This window comes from Carassius gibelio, chromosome B18 (genome assembly GCF_023724105.1).
Source record: "Carassius gibelio isolate Cgi1373 ecotype wild population from Czech Republic chromosome B18, carGib1.2-hapl.c, whole genome shotgun sequence".
NCBI classification, from domain to species: Eukaryota; Metazoa; Chordata; class Actinopteri; order Cypriniformes; family Cyprinidae; genus Carassius; species Carassius gibelio.
Window position 1 is genome coordinate 10661438 of NC_068413.1, and position 18258 is coordinate 10679695.

The following is an 18258-nucleotide window of genomic DNA, read 5'->3' on the forward strand; positions in this document are numbered from 1 at the left end:
ATTCTTTTATCACTTATATCAAATAGCCTATTTTAGCCTGTTTTATTAATCAGAATTGCCCTGTCAATATTTTTGGTTTGCAAGTATGCATATTCACTTAGCATGAAATGCTTCAGTGGTCTGCGCTCATAAATCAGAGCTGTTTTTATTTTCAAAGTTATGATGAACAGTTGTTTCTGAGTGTTGGCTCACTCCATTCTCCAGCTCCCTGAGTCTTGAAAACCCATCATTGTCAGACCGAAGGGATGTGTTCTGTTGCCTCCAGTAGCAATCCATTAGAGCGGATGTATGCCTCCCTAATGGAGAAACTTCAGGAGGCAGAGATTCCTACAGATGGGGAAGTTTTGTGCCGTGTTTGTGCATGCACTTTTCACAATGCCCTCACTCAACTCTCTAAATCCATTATCCAAATGTAGGTCATTTTGGTGAGAAGTTGTCTCGTGTGCCGTGACATGTTTTCCATGCTCCGCCCACTCTCAAGCCTCAAAGCCAAATTAAAAAATAGTCTGCATTTATACATACAGACATATCAAGTGGAAGATCCGGGACTGATGGTGACATTTCCATGTGGCCAGATAGTTTGAAGAGTTCTTTCTTCCATCCCGTCCTGACAGCAATGAGACTGAGATGCACTGTAAATGCACTCTAGTGGTCAAACTGTTCTCTCTCTCTCTCTCTCTCTCTCTCTCTCTCTCTCTCTTTTCTCTTATGTGTCCTCATCTGTCCATCACCCAAGCAAAATCAAATTGTCTTTTCAGTGAATGAGAGGTGAGGTCTGCTTTGGGGGTACTACTCAAATCTAAGCAAAAAAAAAACAAAAAAACATATTTGTTTCCTAAATACACATAATCATACATTCATTGGTTTGAATATGAAAGTGATGTGTGCTTATTTATTTATTAATGATGGCAAAAGTAATCAGAATTGTATGCACAAACAATATTGGTTAATATAACGTTAACCAATATAGAACCAATATGTTTTGCATTGTTAATATTTCTTTGCAGTTGAATTTAAAATAAAAAAATTTCCCCCCATGTTTTGGGCCTTAAGGACTATAAACAGCTAGAACAGCATTGACTAAAGATATGTTATATATTGTGATACATGTGAGCATGTGCTGAGCAGTGAGGACTGAAACTCACTGCTAGCCAACAGGTCAGGACAAGTAGACTATCAAAGAAAACATTGCCTTAGGGGGTGCATTCCTGAGGTTATGCTATCTTCTTGTGTTTATATCCTTCTGTCTGTTGTCCAGGCTCTAGTTTGTGTTCTTCCCTAGTTTGATTGTGTCAGGATTGGTGGAATGGGAGCGTGTTTATGTATGTGTGAGATTTTCAGAAACATGAAGCCTGTCAAGAGAGCACAGGTCAGGGAATCTTGCCATGGAGACATACAGTAGTCACAGACATCTCTCATTGGCAAAACCACAGATAAAGTGTTGTTTATATACGTCTGGATTGTACATATTATAGGAATGTGTAAAACTACATATTCTAGTATTATTTGTGTTTTCTAAATTCTGTTTGACTAACTTTATTTTTCTTCTGCAGAACACAAAATAAGATATTTTGAAAAACATTTTGGTGACCTTTGACTTTCAGTATTACATGTAATTCAATAGGTTTATAAAAAGGCTGATATGAACCTCTGGTACTTCTTTCATAATAAAAAAAAATCAGAAATATGATGTGATTTTATATGATGTTGTTAAGATTATGTTAATGTAACAAATTTTAAAATAAATTGAGGCCCTTGGAAGTTTTCTGAGGCCCCCTAGTGGGCCCCGGCCCCCTGGTTAAGCATTACTGAACTAGATACCATTATCTTGGTGAAATTTCTGATTTCAACAAATCAAAATAATCACACACAAAAAAAATAATAATAATCACATAAGACATCTCTAAATAAAAGCATCTCTAATTAATTGATTTTATATAAAACAATTGATAATCTTTTTTTTTTTTTTACGGAAATACTGTTTTGTGAATTAAAAAATTCTAAATAAATTCTGGTAAATAATATTTCTGTTAAATATTTCTTAAAAATAATGTTTAATAATAATTTTATTTTTAGTAGTAGTACAGTCATTAGATTAAGTAATATTTCTGTCAGTTTCTTCAAGTTAAACTGAACTTCTATTTTGACAGGTTGCTGTGAAGACATTTAGTAAACAAGACCTGAATCTGCACCATTCATTTACAAAGAGACATGTAGAACGTGCAGAATTCATATTTAAATATTTTTGCAGTTCAGTATTCAAAGACACTAGTCCATATCACATTTTGAATTAAGTGTACTAACCTACTTTTTATGTAGCCATCAAAACTTGCCAAATTTTGTGACACTTCGCATTATACAGTAATTATAATTTTTCTGACTGGATTCTGCGATTCCGTCTGCGTTTTCCACATCATGTAAATCATAGGGCCCTTAACAATTAGATCAATGAATGTAAGATTCTTAGTGGCAACCACCGACAAAAATCTTGCCCCAAAAGGCATTTATGTGTCCTTGTGTGTTTGCCTCCATCTGCAAGTCAAATTATGACAGATTTGAAGCAGATAAATAAAATACACGCATGAAATTCAAGATTAGGTGATACGTCATTGTGTGTAAATGATGCTTGTAATCGCTCAAGGGGAGTGTGTAGTTGAGCCTTGCAGCGTGACGTGATTGGCCGATAGGAGTCTGGATGGGGTACTTTCGTAGGTGAGTGGAATCCTAATGAAGTCGTGTCCCCCGAGTCTCAGTTTCTGTTTCCATAGTTGCTGACTCGGAAGTTGTGCAACCACGGATTTGTCATGTTACAGGTATTACATTCGGAAAGTGCTTGGCGTGATGAGGAAGGGATTTGCACGCAATAAGCTGCTGCTAGCATGTGATGGAAGCTGTGTCCAACCATTTGCTTTATGTCCAAGAGCTGATTGAAACAAGGATACAAGCACTTGGCTGCAAAATAACAGGCACAGAAAATAAACTTCTTGTCTAGGTTTGTGTTTGGGATCATGGGAAAGATTTTTATCTGTCTGTTTGAGTGCATCCCTCTCTCTCATGCATCAGTGAAGTGTCCATAGCCATTTGAAGTGATGGATGGAGGCTTGGTCTGTCTTTAAACTGACTGGAGGTGACCTTCAAATTGCTGCTAGTCTCACACTCTCAGTAATAACCCACCCCCTTCCCTTGCACTCACTCACTTTGTACCTCAACACACGCTGCTCTCCATCAGCTGTATGAGAGATGATTGGCAGTCATATTAACAGTCTAAATCAGTCTTACCACAATTCCATAAGTGATGTCGTCATTCCAAAAATACACACACTGCTTCATTTAGTTAAAGGGATAGTTCACCCAAAAAACATTCTGCCATAAATCCGTCATGTTCATGCTGTTCCAAACTATTATACATTTAGCATATTAATTTCTTCTCATATGAATTTCTCTTATATTAATTTCTTATATTAATATTCTAATTTCTATTATTAATATTTGATGATGCACTAATTTTCATCAATCAAAATCAAAATCCAGTCGAGTTTCAGGTTCTTAAAGTTCTGTTTAAAATGAATCCTAAACATTTCAGTATGATGCTTAACATGTTTTCAGAACCAAACTTCAGCACATACAAAATGTAGCAGATATCATTAATGTTCTTAATGGCGCTTTGATGTAACAACATTATTCAAGATAAAAGGAGTCTGATTCAGGAAAATGAGGAATATCAGAAAGCCAAGTCCTAAATGTGAAGAAAGGAGGAGCTGGGGATGGAGAAGGGTGATGTACTCCTGAGTAAGTGATAAAACTGCTGAATAATACTAAATAATAGCTGACATTCATCTTAGAGAGTTTAGCAAATATTTAGTAAATATTAAGTATTTAGTAAATATTAAGTATCATCCACTGACTAGTTTGTGAGACATGAGACGTAAATAAACACACAGGTTCATTGGGCATAAAACACATATAAACAACCCTGCAAGTGTGCAAGGTATTTTTAAATCTGCCTGAGAAAATAGTTAGATTCAAGCATTTACATGCTAAATTATTTCCTGTTAATTGGATTTAACATCTAGACCAATCCTTCAGCCCAAAAGAAATTTCATTCAGATAAGCTCTATTGGATCGATTGAGGTGTTTATATGAAGGATTTGTCCAGTTAAACCATCAATCTAAATATAAACACTCAAATATCGATGCATGTAAATGTAGCTAAGGATTCAGATTGAAACAACATTGGACCCAGTTTACTTTCATTGTATAGAAATAATTCAATCCTCTTTTAGGTTCCACAGGGGAAAAAGTCTTATAGGTTTGAAATGAGTGAACTGTCCTTTTAAGAAAACCTAGTTTGGTTTAAAACAGGAAGTGTGACCCCTCTGTGGATGCAGGCAACATGATAAAATACATGTAGTAATGAATATATTTGAACTTTGAGCTGGGCATCTGGTGTCTGACTAAGCCAGTATGTTATGGCCGCTGAAGGATTATTCAGTAGGATTTAAAACTAGATTTTTACAGTATTTCTGTGTCATTGGTAGTATTTTGGTTGGTATTTTGAATGACTTCCAGTGAGATGATTTGTGATTTCTAGGGTATTCTTAATGTTTTATAGGACACTGATCAGAAAATGTCCCAAAATGTCCAAAAACACCCGGCTCCGAATCTTGTGTTGTTCCTTGCTTTATTATAAGTCCAAGTTCCATTTTTTATGTGTGCTAGATGAGCTCTGTTCTGTAAGTCAGATCGCTTGGAAAATTAATTGCATACATCTGCACAACACGTCAAGCAATTTAAGATATAAGTAATGTGTAGCACAAACAGTGTGGGATGAGATATGCCCTGAAGTTTAATTCCAAGGGTTAGCATGAACTTGAATAATTATAATGCTTGTCTTAGCAAACGCTGTTAATCCTCCTGTATATCTCCTGATCATCCTCGATTAGAGCATTAGTAGGAGACTCTGTATATTATTTTGAGCTGGGGCGTTTAAAGGGTTAGGATGTGGATCTCACACATTCTCGCTCATTCTCTGAGTGAGGTAGCATGGTTGTTATTAATATGATTTAAGTAGGCCTGCTTTTCTAATTAGCCTACTCCACTTCCGAGAGGGTATAAAAAGCTTGTCTTTTCTCAGAGGAAACACTGTTCCTTCTCTTTTCGTTTTTTCACTGTTTCCAACATGCACAGTGACGTTCATTCCAGCTGATGTGTGTGCGTGTGTGTGTGTGCACCACAGACAAACGTGTGTATGTCTGCTTGTGTCTTGGTGCACTGTGATTTAAACTTACCTATAAGTGTAGAAAAATTAGCCTCTTGATGAGGCTAATTTCATTGACAGTGTTGTATGTTTCCAAATTAGAATTAAATAATGTTTTAAAAAATTTCAGGTACATAATTGAAGAAACGTGTATATGTCAAAAGTACTATTGGTATATTTGTTTTCATGTATGTCTGTGTATTTTGTCATTTCCTCTGTCGACTTGTTTTTGTGAATTTGTGCGGATCTTATAGTCAAATGTATTGTTATTCAAGCTGCTTTTGCCCACTGGGAGAGCTTGTCTGCGAGTTAGTGGAACAAATAGCTGGACAGTGTCTAAGCTGTCAGTCTCCATGTCCTGGAGAGAAGACTCTCTCTCTATCTCTCTCTCAATCTGTGTGTGTGTGTGTGTGTATTTGTGTATAGGCAGCACATCTGACAACACACAGACATACTGGCTCATGGTGCTGTTCTCTATTCCCCAGATCCACTCAGAAGAACTCACTGCCCCACAGCCACAGGCTCACAGGAAGTGCCACAATCAGACTAGAGCAGACAGATTTCTGACCTCTGTGTTATTGATAAGACATCAACATTTCAGAATCCAGCAGTAATCCTATCAACTGTATGGAAACCACTGTATAATGTACTTTTGTGAGGGCTGGGCGATTAAAATAACATATTGATATTTTCACACTTTTAATGATCAAGGGCCCTATCATACACCTGGTGCAATGCGATTCAAGGTGCAGCGCAAGTGTGTTTGCTAGTTTGAGTCTGGCACTGTCGCATTTTCACGTCCAGCGCCATGTCGTTTAATTAGCAAATGCATTTGCGCTCATTTGTGCGCCCATGGACATGCTGGTCTAAAAAGGTTTGTTCAGGTGCATTGCTGGCACATTCAGGTGCATTGCTGGCACATTTACACTGCGCCATAGACCAACTCAAACCTGGTCTAAAGTCTGGCGCAATGTTTTTTCTTTGTTATTTAAAGAGTGTGTTAATATCGGCGGGTCCGCAACGTGCGTACACGCTGCTTATTAAACACAGAGATGCACAGCAGCACACAAACATGCCAAATATTATAAATTAAAGGACTGCAATGCATTAGAATTTTTTGTAGGCTAATAAAAAAATTATATATATATATATATATATATATATATATATATATATATATTGAATATGTTTTTTTTACAATGTTTTTTTTCTAAATATTTTAACGTTTAATATAATATTTTTAAATGTAAGCTAATGATTGAATTGATGATATTTTGACATTATTGCTTCATTTTATATCAAATATGTTTTGTAATATTCCACTGCTGTTCAAATGTTTGGATCTAGCAAGATTGATTTGTAGATTGAAAGAAAATAATTCTTTTTTTCTTTTTTTCTTTTTTTTTTGTCAAATTTTATACATTTATCAAATAATCCTAAAAAAAAGTATTGGTTTCTGCAGAAATATTAAGCAGCACAACTATTTAAAGCATTGATCACAATATAAAATTTTTCTTAAGCACCTAATTATCATGATAGAATGATTCTGAATGATCATGTGACAATAAAGACAAATTATATTTTATAATATATTTATTTATAATTGTGTGGTTAGTGTAAATTGTAATAGTATTTTGCAAATTTACTCTTTTTGTACTATTCTGTAAAAATCTGCTTTTATGTGCATAAGACACTTTATTTTTTAATATACCACCCACACCTTTTTCCCAGTTTGCCCTCTTATGAATCATCAGTCTATGTCTGCCATCCCTCTATCCACTTACTCCATTTCTTCAGTCTCTTTTTCCCCCTTTCTTCTTGTGGATGTTAATTGGAGTGGGCTGAAATGTACAGTATATGTGGGGAGGGGCAGCATGTGCTGCTGAGTAGACATGTTTACCAACCTGATTTTGGCAGTGTGATCAGACATTTATTCCCCCACAAAGAACAGCATTCCTCTCTGGGGCCTCTTCCATCAGCTCTGCAGCCTGATAAAGTGCTTTAAAGCATTATCATCTGAAAATGAAAAGCTTGGGAAGAGGCGTCCGGGTGAATGTGTTTCAGGAGAGCAGTGTTTCAGATCTGCCTGTGTGTGTGTGTGTGTGTGTGTGTGTGGCACAGATAAACGCTGTGTTAGCATGAGTGATGAGCAGGGTCAGAGGTGAGAACGCGTGCAGGATCAGCGTTGTGTGACCCGAGCTGATGGATGGTAGTAGGAGAATGTGGAACGAGCTGTTCCGAGTCTCTTATCAGAAGAACTGGACAAGTCCGATCTGTCTCTACTCCCTTCACTGCTACTCTCCTCTACTCCTGCGCTGTCCTCTGGGGCTCGTAACCATAGAAACACAGCCTGACCCCTAGGCCAGTGTCAATGTGGGGTGTACAGTATGTGCAGGAATTTCACAGAATATAGCAGTTAGGCTGTGTTCCAGTCAAATTTGGATGTGGAATATTGACACGTTAAATTTCCAACGTCCATTAGTTGAAACATTTCAACATCAAACGAAAATGCCAATGCTAGTAAATGTTTTCTAGAAATGTATGGATGTATAAAAATGACTACTTCACTGGAATGCCATATGTTGCTTTTATTTTTTTTAAATTTTTTTTATCGTTCCTCATTCTTAGACTATCATGTGTGATCTAACTTCTATTCATCAGAAGCGGGACACTATGTTACTGCTGGTGAGAGTATACATATGATAAGAAAGATTGTAAAATGTCACTCTAATTTGTCCTCAAGCCATTATCTGTCTTTCTTATCCCTTCCTCAGTCCTATCTTGTCTTTTCCCTCTCATGGTCTCCAGTGATGGGGTTCTCTCTCGTAGCTGGATGGAGCCTGACTGGGAGCTGATGATGCGTGAGCGTGGCCTAAGGCTGATGACATCACCAGCTGTACAGGCTCAGCGTGGTATTTGTGTGCTTTTGATGTTGGACATGTTGGACTCTTGTGCGTGTAGGCCTCTGGCAGGGCAGGGGGAAGTAGATGTAAAATGTTGCAGATTCAGTAAGTGCAGAACACCAGTTCTTCTCTACAGTGGCCATTATGGTCAAACGCCTCGGGATAAAGCTCAAATGGCACCTGTTCATCGTAGGTTTTCTTCAGCATGTACAATTTTATACTTTTGTTCCCCAAGGTACACATCATTTTTATATATGTAAGTCTTATTTTATCATAGTTTGCAGGAATATTTGAACCTTTTTTAAAGGGATAGTTCACCCCAAAATTTTCTCATTAAATAATTACTCATCTTTATGTCGTTCCAAACCCATAAGACCTTTGTTCATCTTCGGAACTCAAATTATTATTATTATTTTTTTTTTGATGAAATCTAAAATGCAGGAGCCAGCATTTTGACATAGAGAAAGGAATATAAAGATGTTGTGGTACTGTCATGAACTCTTATCAAAGACTGACATTGAAGAGAAGAGTTTGTTGAAGAAAATCATTATTTTTGTTTTCTGTGTGCACAAAAACTATTCCCGTAGCTTTAGAAAATTAAGGCTGAACCATTGATTTAACAAGGAATATTTTAACAATGTTTTCCTACCTTTCTGAGGCTTGAATATGGTAGTTGTGTTGCTGTCTGTGCAGGGTCAGAAAGCTCTTGGATTTAATCGAAAATACGTCCCAAGGGTGAACAAAGGTCTTACAGGTTTGGAACGACATGAGGGTGAGTAGTTAATGACAGAATTTATCATTTTTGGGTGAACTATCCTTTTTACTCATATTAGTTTTGGCAGTAACAGTTTCTGTTGATGTTTTCAGTTAATATTTTGGCCTGTTTATATATATATATATATATATATATATATATATATATATATATATATATATATATATATATATATATATATATATATATATATATTCTGTAAATTGGCAAACTTAAAATGAACTTGATCTCTGTCTGTGGTTACACTGTTTCAAGTTATCGAGCAAAGAGAACGAGCGAGAGAAAGAATGTGTAGCTGTGTCAACAACAGGTTAATTTATCAAAGCCGCATCACATGTTTTACCTGTGCAGGCATGAGCTGCATTGTACCGTCGCCCTGTTTCCACGGTGACCCCAATCAGAGATGCGTACTCGATGCAGGCATGAAAACATGGAAAGCAGAGGAAACACCCTGAGCAGCATACTTGCATCTATGACTACATATCGCTATGGGGTGTATGTTTCATGCAGAACTGTATATTCCACGTAACACCAGACAAAAAAAGTGTGGACAGTAATTATTATTACACTGAATGAAGCGTGTCTCCAGTGAGATAGAACAGGAGCCAACAGGTCAGGAATGAGCCACGGCAGCTGGGAAGCCTCAGAGCGCACACTCGCATGCGTACGTGGACACACGCTGAATATATTTGCATATGAATGTAGTTTCCTCATTAGAGCATCCTCATTATTACACCACAGCAGATGATTTGATTTAAGCTGCCTTCTAAGATTTACAGAATCACATGCCACATATTCATTCACCTACTTTAGTAGAATTAGGGCCATGCAAAAGGTTTAGTACAATTAACCTTTTATATTCATAATACTGTAAATCGGTGCTTCATTTCGTATTTTAAAATGTATAGTTTCAATCCTGGATGCAAAGATTCAGTTGTGATAAAATATAAATTGGACCACAAAACTATAGCTAACAATACATTATATGGGTCAAAATTATACATTTTTCTTTTATGCCCAAAATCAATAGGATATTAAGTAAAGATCGTGTTACATGAAGATATTTTGTACATTTCCTACTGTAAATATATACAAACTTTCATTCAATTTTTGATTAGTAATGCATTGCTAAGGACTTCCTTTGGACAACATTAAAGGTGATTTTCTTTATTTGTATTTTTTTTTTATCAGAGTGCAGATTTGATAAATGATGTATAAATGATGGCTTTGTGGACCAGGGTCACATACCGGTAATTAAATACCAATAGCTGGCACATCTGAATCCAATGTTTGTGTCACTTCGTTTCTACCAAAATGCCTGCATAAGAATTTTACTGGGCAAAAATCTATTTGTGCTGTTCTTACCTCAAAACATTTGATATTTACTCCATAAAAGAAGGTGCTTATATGCCATTACATTGCATTACAATGAAAATGTATGTATTTGTTGCAAGTGTGCATGGATGAATGAGGGTGAATTTCTATTTCATGCTGTCTTTAAAGAATGCAGTCAAATAGTTCTGTGTTTGGTCGATTATGTCTGAAGCATTGGATTTGTTCTAGATCATTAGATGTGACGGTGCCTTAAAGGTATGTCTGAAACCAGCTCTGAAACATTCTGATGTACTTAGCATATTCTAAAGGCTTTTATGCCATTATATTGCACTACAATTTAATTAACATTTCAATTATTTAATAACACTTTAGAAATAACATGGCACTTAAGGCTATGCTATATTGTAAATAAAATGTGTGCACATACTGTAGCATAGCCTCTCATAGCTAAATATTGTGAGCTACACCCCCAAACTACATGGTTATCTTGAGCCTGTGATAAAGTCTGTTGTTCTGTAGCGCTGTCATATTAAGGCTGATGTGTTGTTTGTCTGAGCGCACGTCTCATCTCCCCCCCTTCCCCTTCCAGGTGTTCTGTAAAATGTTTGACTGTCTGCAGGGGGCTCCAGCTGAGGTAGGTGCAGCATGGAGTGCAGGATAGACAGAGAGAGAGAGAGAGAGAGAGAGATGATAACCGATTGCACGACTGATCGTAAGATGGATCGAACAGCTGCTGGTTGCACATGGCTGCTGTGATCTGTTTGCATTTGTTTGCAGTGGAGTCTCTTGGAGTATGGAGCATGACGGTTCTGTTTTTATATTGATGTATGTAGATACTTGACAATTAACCACCAGTGACATCTTCTGATCTTTCTCTCCTTTCCGAACTCTCTTCTTTCCAGCTGATTTCTCTTAATTTCCCATCCCTTTCTCTCTCCGGTTTTCATTCTCTCTCTGTTTACGGCCCGTTACCTCTCTAATCGAGGCCCTGGCTGTGAGGAAACTCCCTCTCTAAATGAAACCAGAATTAGATTCCCATCAGCAGGGCATTCTTCAATGCTTAAACAGATCTTCAGTCTCCATAAAGCTTTCATGTGCTCTTGCACTGTCTGCAGCTGGTAACATATATGTGTGTGTGTGCATTTGTGTGTATATTATACACACATTTTTTTTTTTTTATATGTACTGTATTTGTATTGGAAGATTTTAAATGACTAAGAATCAATAGTTCTATATGTTAGACTACCCTAATTTTCTTGTTTGATTTCGTCATGCACAGTGTTTCGTGAAACTGTAGTCATGAAGTATGCAAGTCTTTATTTTCAACACAAGGTTTGGAATGAGATGCATGAATATGAAGGATTAGTTTGTGTGACCTTGTGTACCTAAAAGTCATGTCAAAATTTACCGGCACATTATAATGCCCTTGTTCCCCAGATCAGTGCAGTCATTTATCTCTGTCTCGCTGATAGATAGCATCTAGAGCGTTAAACCCCTCATCTGCAGGATCTGGAACTCTTCTAGAGCAGCACCTACTTCCTACAGAGACGCTGGTAAGGAGTGACCGTCAAGGCAGCAGTGGCGCCTTCTGCTGGATGCTGAAAGCACAGTTTTGGCATGTCACACATAACTCTCATTACCAACACTCCCAGCAATCATGTCTGCATGATCGCTGCTCATCACAGCCTGATCTCATGTCTAAACAGGGCATGAAAATGGTACAAAATGTGTTTATTTGGCCTTTTTAGGCATTACAGGCACCTCTCAAGGTCAAACCGAGGCATAACAGTACTAAATTGGAGAGCAGAGTGTGTGTTTATGTGCATATGCATGCTTTGGTACTAAGCTGAATTACGTGTTTGTTTTCCCCTCTCTATTTATCTAAACACCAGCTCAGTGGGTCTTTAATGAGCTATTAGCTGCTGGTCAGGCCTTTATTTCCAGCTCTCCAGGCAGCATTAGAATAGGAGCCTATCAGGAATTGATGGGTCTCCGAGATGATCTCTAAGAGGCGTTAATGGCACATAGAGCATCACAGAGTAGCACAGATACTGATCTGCTAATAAAGGCCATTTAATCTACACACAGACATACCCACACTCGTTTTGGAGTGATTTACAACAATCGGTACATGTACCTAGGATGTACGTTCTTGTGTATAAATTAATTCAAATTATTATTTTTTATGTACATATAAAACTTGGCTGTATGCCACGTCACTTAAAATCTGTGAAATATATTGTATATGTAAACATATAAAATATACTCACAAAAATACAACTGTGTAATTATGTTTAGTTCCTCTTTAGATAAATAAGATGTGTTAAATTAATGCAAAGTTTGTACATTTGTGTGCATGACACACAACATTTAAAAATGAAAAAAATCATTATTGTTAAAAAATAAAGATAAGATAAAGGGGTATTTGAGCTTACTGATGGGGCTATCGCGATACATAAGACAGAAATGGTTGTGAAACATTTGAGAATGGATGTGTCTGATATGCTGTCACTGAGTCGACTTTTTCATGCTGGAGAGTGCTTTGTGACCTTTGACCCCTCTGCTCAACGATGCCATCAACAGAGAACAAGAGAGAACTCTGTCATCCAACAGTTTTCTTTCTCCTATGCAAAATTGCTTGCTGGGCTGTTAAATGCCTGGTATTTGGGGGATATTTGGCTTTTCCCCGTCACCCACTGTCCCCCTCTAATTTCTCAGCTGCGTTCCAGACCCATTGATAAATGAGTGTTGTATTTCACCAGCGTGCGGAGAGGTCAGTGACACCACACTGCACTGTACTTCAGTCGGGGTACTGAATGTGCCCCCAGTGGTTCCTGGAAGGAGAGGTCAGAACAGCCGACCCTGGCATTGCCCTAACCCACTGACAATACCACAAACCTTGGGACCCAGACATCACGGTGTCTCAGAAAATCTGTCCGTCTCCATGAGCGTTTGCCCTGTCCTCCAGTGGGCTAAATGAGGTGTGTTAGATTATATGCTGTGGTGGAGAGACATCCACACGGCCAATCCCCGCTCTCCGGTCACTCACACAGATCAATGTGATGTTTATCTGTAGGTCAGTGGAGTTAATAATTTCATCGGACCTGTCTGAACTCTATAAGCGCCACTGCACTGCAGCAGGACTGATATAACTGTCCATGTATTACATGATGCTGCTGTCTGATGGTGCATGCTCTCATGCATGACTCTCTGTTCTAGCTGGAGCCTCATCAGTGTTTCCTTACTGTTATGTGGTGGTGTGGTGTAACGGTTGATAACAAAAAGGTTGGAGCTCTGCAAAATGGGTGATCCATGAGTTACCATTGTTCCCTTGAAGTTCAGAACACTGTGGTTGTTGTTGCCCATTTCTATAGTGGCTTTGGATGATGCTCTCAGATAAATGACCACTATAGGTTTTTCTTAATCACATTCTGTACACACACAATTCACTGAAATAAGGGAGTGACAACCACATTAACTCCCGAAAAATACAGGTACTGACATCTGCATTTACAGAAATTCTATGCAGTGTGTATGGAACTGAACTTGACAACTAGTTGTTAATGTCGTATTTAAGCGTGGATTTAGAAAAGTGTCTTCGTCTGTATTTGAGATGCAAGAAAATAACAGTGAAAGAAATCTTAACCTAAGCACATTTTGACTCGGGGCTAGTTGCGCTCACGAGCCCTGCAGTAAAGTGTCAGTGCCAGATTTTCATAGAAAAAAAAAAAAACGTTAAACAAGGACAAGCACGAAAAACACTAATATATATATCTCATATCCAAAACAGATCTTTATGAGTTAAGACGAAACAAAATGCCTAAACATGCTTGTAAGTATGAGGGCATGGCACTATGGTTACAAATGCAAGAGTGACTGCTTTTCCGTACACATGCTGAACGATAATTTATGGGACTCACTCCCACATTTAAATGCGGTTGTCACTCCTGAAACTTGCAGTGTGTACGTGGCCTATTAAATACTTGATAGTAATGTAGCTTTTTTCAGTATGGCACTCAAAAGCTATAATGTAGGCTGTGGATCTGAAGCCTCGTTCACACTAGTGTGTTTTCATTTTAAAATGCATAGCTTTTGCTACGGTTGCGCCTGTCGTTTACACTACTCTGGTGTTTTCGACCCTCGAAAACTGAGACTTTTGAAAATGCTGCAGACCCCGTTTTAGTTTTAAACTCTAGGGTTGCGTTTCGATGTAAACGATGGCGTGGATGCCCACATTCTCTCTGTGTATCCTTGACAATCATGTAAACAATAACAACATGCTCATTGTTGTACCCATAGATAATGAAGTGAAAACGCCAGTGTAGACGGATGTTGTTGTTTTTAAACGCCATTTTAAAATGAAAACGCACTAGTGTAAACAGGGCCTAAGAGTTGAGAGAATGTGGCAGTGTATGGAATGAAAGCGACGGCAGAACTTGGAGCTGAAAGAAACCAGAGACTGCATTTCAGACCTCATAACTGAACTCTGACCTCTCCCCCTTCATGTCAAGCTATTTTCATTATTAGTTATTTGCTGCATGGTTTCACGCCGCCATCAGTTGTTTCAGCATGTCAAGCCATCCTTTGAGGATCCATTTGAACAAGAGTCATTCCATTAAAGGACTTCCATTTTTGTCCACAATATTTAAAGAAGTGTTCAAAATTTTTGGGGTCAGTAATATTTGTTTTGAAAGAAATTGTTATTTTATTCAGCAAGGATGCATTAAATTGTTCCAAATTGACAATAAAGACAGTTACAATTTTAAAAAGATTTCTATTTCAAATAAAAAAGAACCTTAAAAAGAAATCAAATTAGAATGATTTTTGAAGGATAATTCAGCTTTGCCATCACAGGAATAAATTAAATTTTTGATCAGCTGTGTTACTATGCACTTTTTACTTAATAATCACACACGCACACACACATTTGTTTTAATTTAAAAATATATTATTTTCTGATGTTTTCAACAAAGTAAAAATTAACTGTCATTTTAAATGAAGTGACATTATTTATGTATTCAGAGCCAAGTTCAAAGCATTCATAATTTACTTTTGTTTTAAGCTTGGTAAGGTTCGTCAAGCATAACATACTCCCTCCATTACATGAAACAGAAATAATGTCATTTTATAGCATAACATTTTTTCTGTCATTTCTAGTAGGTATATTGTTAACTGCTAATAACTGGAGTGCATAAACCCTCATAACAGGAAGTATTATCAGTGTTATCATTACCTCCATCACAAGTATCTCAACAGCTTTATTTATTCAAACTTAAAGTCATTCTTTGTGTGATAGAGTATTTACAATCTTACAAAAATGTACTGTACTATAAAAAGCATCACATTTTATTTAATTACTTTTTGGCAAACATCAAATCTCCCTAGTACACTGCAGTGTATCATTGAAAATCTATATTTGACAGTAAAGAGTGGCATGAAGACTAATCAGATGAAATTAGACAGGAGTCGGATGGTGGAGAGACTGGCAATGAGATTACATTAGATGGCAGTTACTGATGGCCTGTCAGCTCTGGCTGTGGTGGTCTTATCTCAACACTTCCCCAAGACCTCCGCTTATTGCCTTACCCAGACACCTGGGACCCAGAGACTCCGTTTCTCACACCGACTTGTTCATTTTCAAGGGCAGAGAGTAAAATCTTGGCTATGCAAGGCCACACACACACACACACACAGCACGTGCAGTGAAACGCAGTAGACTAGAAAATAAACGAATGAAACAGTGTATCAGGCAATTGAGTTTATATCAAACGTTTCTCATTCCCCACAGATAGCTTCAAACAGCTGCCGCTTTCTGATTACAACTGCGCTTTTTATTGTTGGAAGCACATTTCTGAAAGTGGGAAATTGCAGCGATTCGTAATTAACCTTTCAGACAGTGAAGCTATTTGTAAGAGAGCGTAATAACACCGTTAATGTCTGGGAAGAGTATTACCTCACAATTCTCCAGACAGATCGTTTGGCGGGAGGAGCATAATTAAAGCTGTTGTTGTGGAGACCCTTGGGTTATATGGATGAGGTGGGGTTCAAACAGAATGGCTACTTGGGCAAACCCAGCCCATGGGAAAACGGTCCCCTTCCTGGAAGTGATGGTCGGAGAGAGTGGCGTTCTGCTAGGTTTAGCCTCACATTCCTGCATTCCTGCAGGGGGAGGGGAGGCCGGCTAATGCTGCGTCTGTGTCCGTCTGAAGGAGATTTGTAGGATTGTTCGAAGTTCTTTGGTGTCTCCCGGTGTGTGTGTTTGAATGTCTGTGTCTTGAATATCTGATGGGTCTCTCTTTTTCATAGTTGGTTAAGATGTTTGTCACTCGCTAGGTGCTGTTCTCACTATATTCATGGATCAGTGTGTGTGAGCTGATCAAGTGAAGTAAGTTAAATCTGACAAAAACGTCCTTAGGGAATTGTCTCAAAGGTAAACTGATTCATAAATAATATAATAGTCATAAAATTGTAAGAGTTCAGACAGTGTTAGTCTGTTAGCTTTATGTAAAAAATACAGAAGCCAAAGATATGTTCTCATTTAGGTTTTATTTTTATTTTTTTAGAAAAAAGAATGATTATTTGAATCAAACCAGAAATGCATTCTCCTAAAATAGGAAAAATATCAAAACATCAGAGATGAGCACAAGTCATATTTCCAAAAATCATTTCCAGACCTTCCCACACTAAGAAATAAATAATAAGAAAAAAAGTTGTTCTGGGAAAGGAAAGCACAGTTAGTAATGTTTCAGCATGTCGAGTGATTATTGTTTTATTGGGTGATTATATTTTTTATGTTTTGTTTATATTTTATTTTATTTATAGCTAATTTTATGTATTTTATTTCTTTATTTACTTTTTAATATTATTATACATTTTTATGTAGTTAATTTAAGTTTTATTTAATTTTATGGTAACACGTTAGAATAGGTAACACTTGTTAACTATTAACTACGGCAAAAACTCTCAATAAATTCTTAATTTGCTGCTTATTAATAGTTAGTTGTTAGGTTTAGGTATTGGGTAAGATTAGGGATGTAGAATAAGGCATTAATATGTTCTTAATTAGCACTAACACATGGCTAATAATCAAGTAATATGGATGCTAATAAGCTACTAATAGGTGTTAACTATTCTAAAGTGTTACCAATTTAATTTTTAAAAATCATTAACATTTTCTTTTATTTGACTAACCTTGTCCTCTTTCCCCTTAATTCTCTTTATCTCTTTATATAATTATATGTATTTTGTTGCTGTAACAATATTGTAAATGTTAACAATCATAATAATAAAGCCCTGTTGAGGGAGCGCTTTACTTTACAATGGGATCCAGAAACCAGAGAGTATAAAAAAAAAGAAAGAAAAAAAAACAGATTGAAATGAAAAATCAAATCAGCACTATCTAATTAACCAGCGGGATGCTCAGTTTCATTTATTGCTCTCCTTCATCTTTCCCCTCCTTTTATATGTGTGTGTGTTGGGAGAATAAAGGAGGAGGTGCTGGTTGGAAGGCTTTCTGCTTTATTGAGACTGTGCGAAGCAAACACACACACACACACACACACACACACACACAGATTGTGAGGAATAGTAATATCCCCAGTGCTCCCTGATTATGCTCAACTCTACATAATGCCATTTACTTCCTGCCACATTAATGCTAATCTTTTTATTGCAGTGAGGATGAGAAAAGTGAGCAAGTCGCCGAGTGCTGGTGTTGTTCTCAGTGTGTGTGTGATACTTTTGCTTGCTTCGCACATGCTGCAAGTCTCATCCTTACAACTTTAGATTAAAAGAGAGGAAGACTGATTCACTTTGTGGTTTTTAATCATCTTAAAGTATTACCATGACTGATAAGAGGACAAATAATGAGAACCCAAATCTGAAAATAAACAAATATAATTATCTATGGAAATTAAATTTCGGTTTGGACTGATCAGCCCTGTTTCTCATGTTGTGTGTTAAGTGGGTAAAATAGGGCTGTGATGTAG

At 37.2% G+C, this 18258-nt stretch overlaps 1 protein-coding gene across 3 annotated transcripts in view; it reads left to right on the forward strand.

Moving 5' to 3' along the window:
• The window catches only part of LOC127977038 (breast cancer anti-estrogen resistance protein 1), an 82482-nt gene that overhangs the window by 20462 nt on the left and 43762 nt on the right, over window positions 1-18258 (forward strand). For 2 of the 3 annotated variants that reach the window (XM_052581689.1, XM_052581690.1), the window contains exons 2-3: window positions 10860-10904; window positions 11743-11823. The exons of the other annotated variant lie outside the window; for it this stretch is intronic. In XM_052581689.1, coding sequence (XP_052437649.1) covers window positions 10860-10904; window positions 11743-11823 — 126 coding nt within the window. The remainder of the gene's footprint in view (window positions 1-10859; window positions 10905-11742; window positions 11824-18258) is intronic. 3 annotated transcript variants of the gene reach the window in all.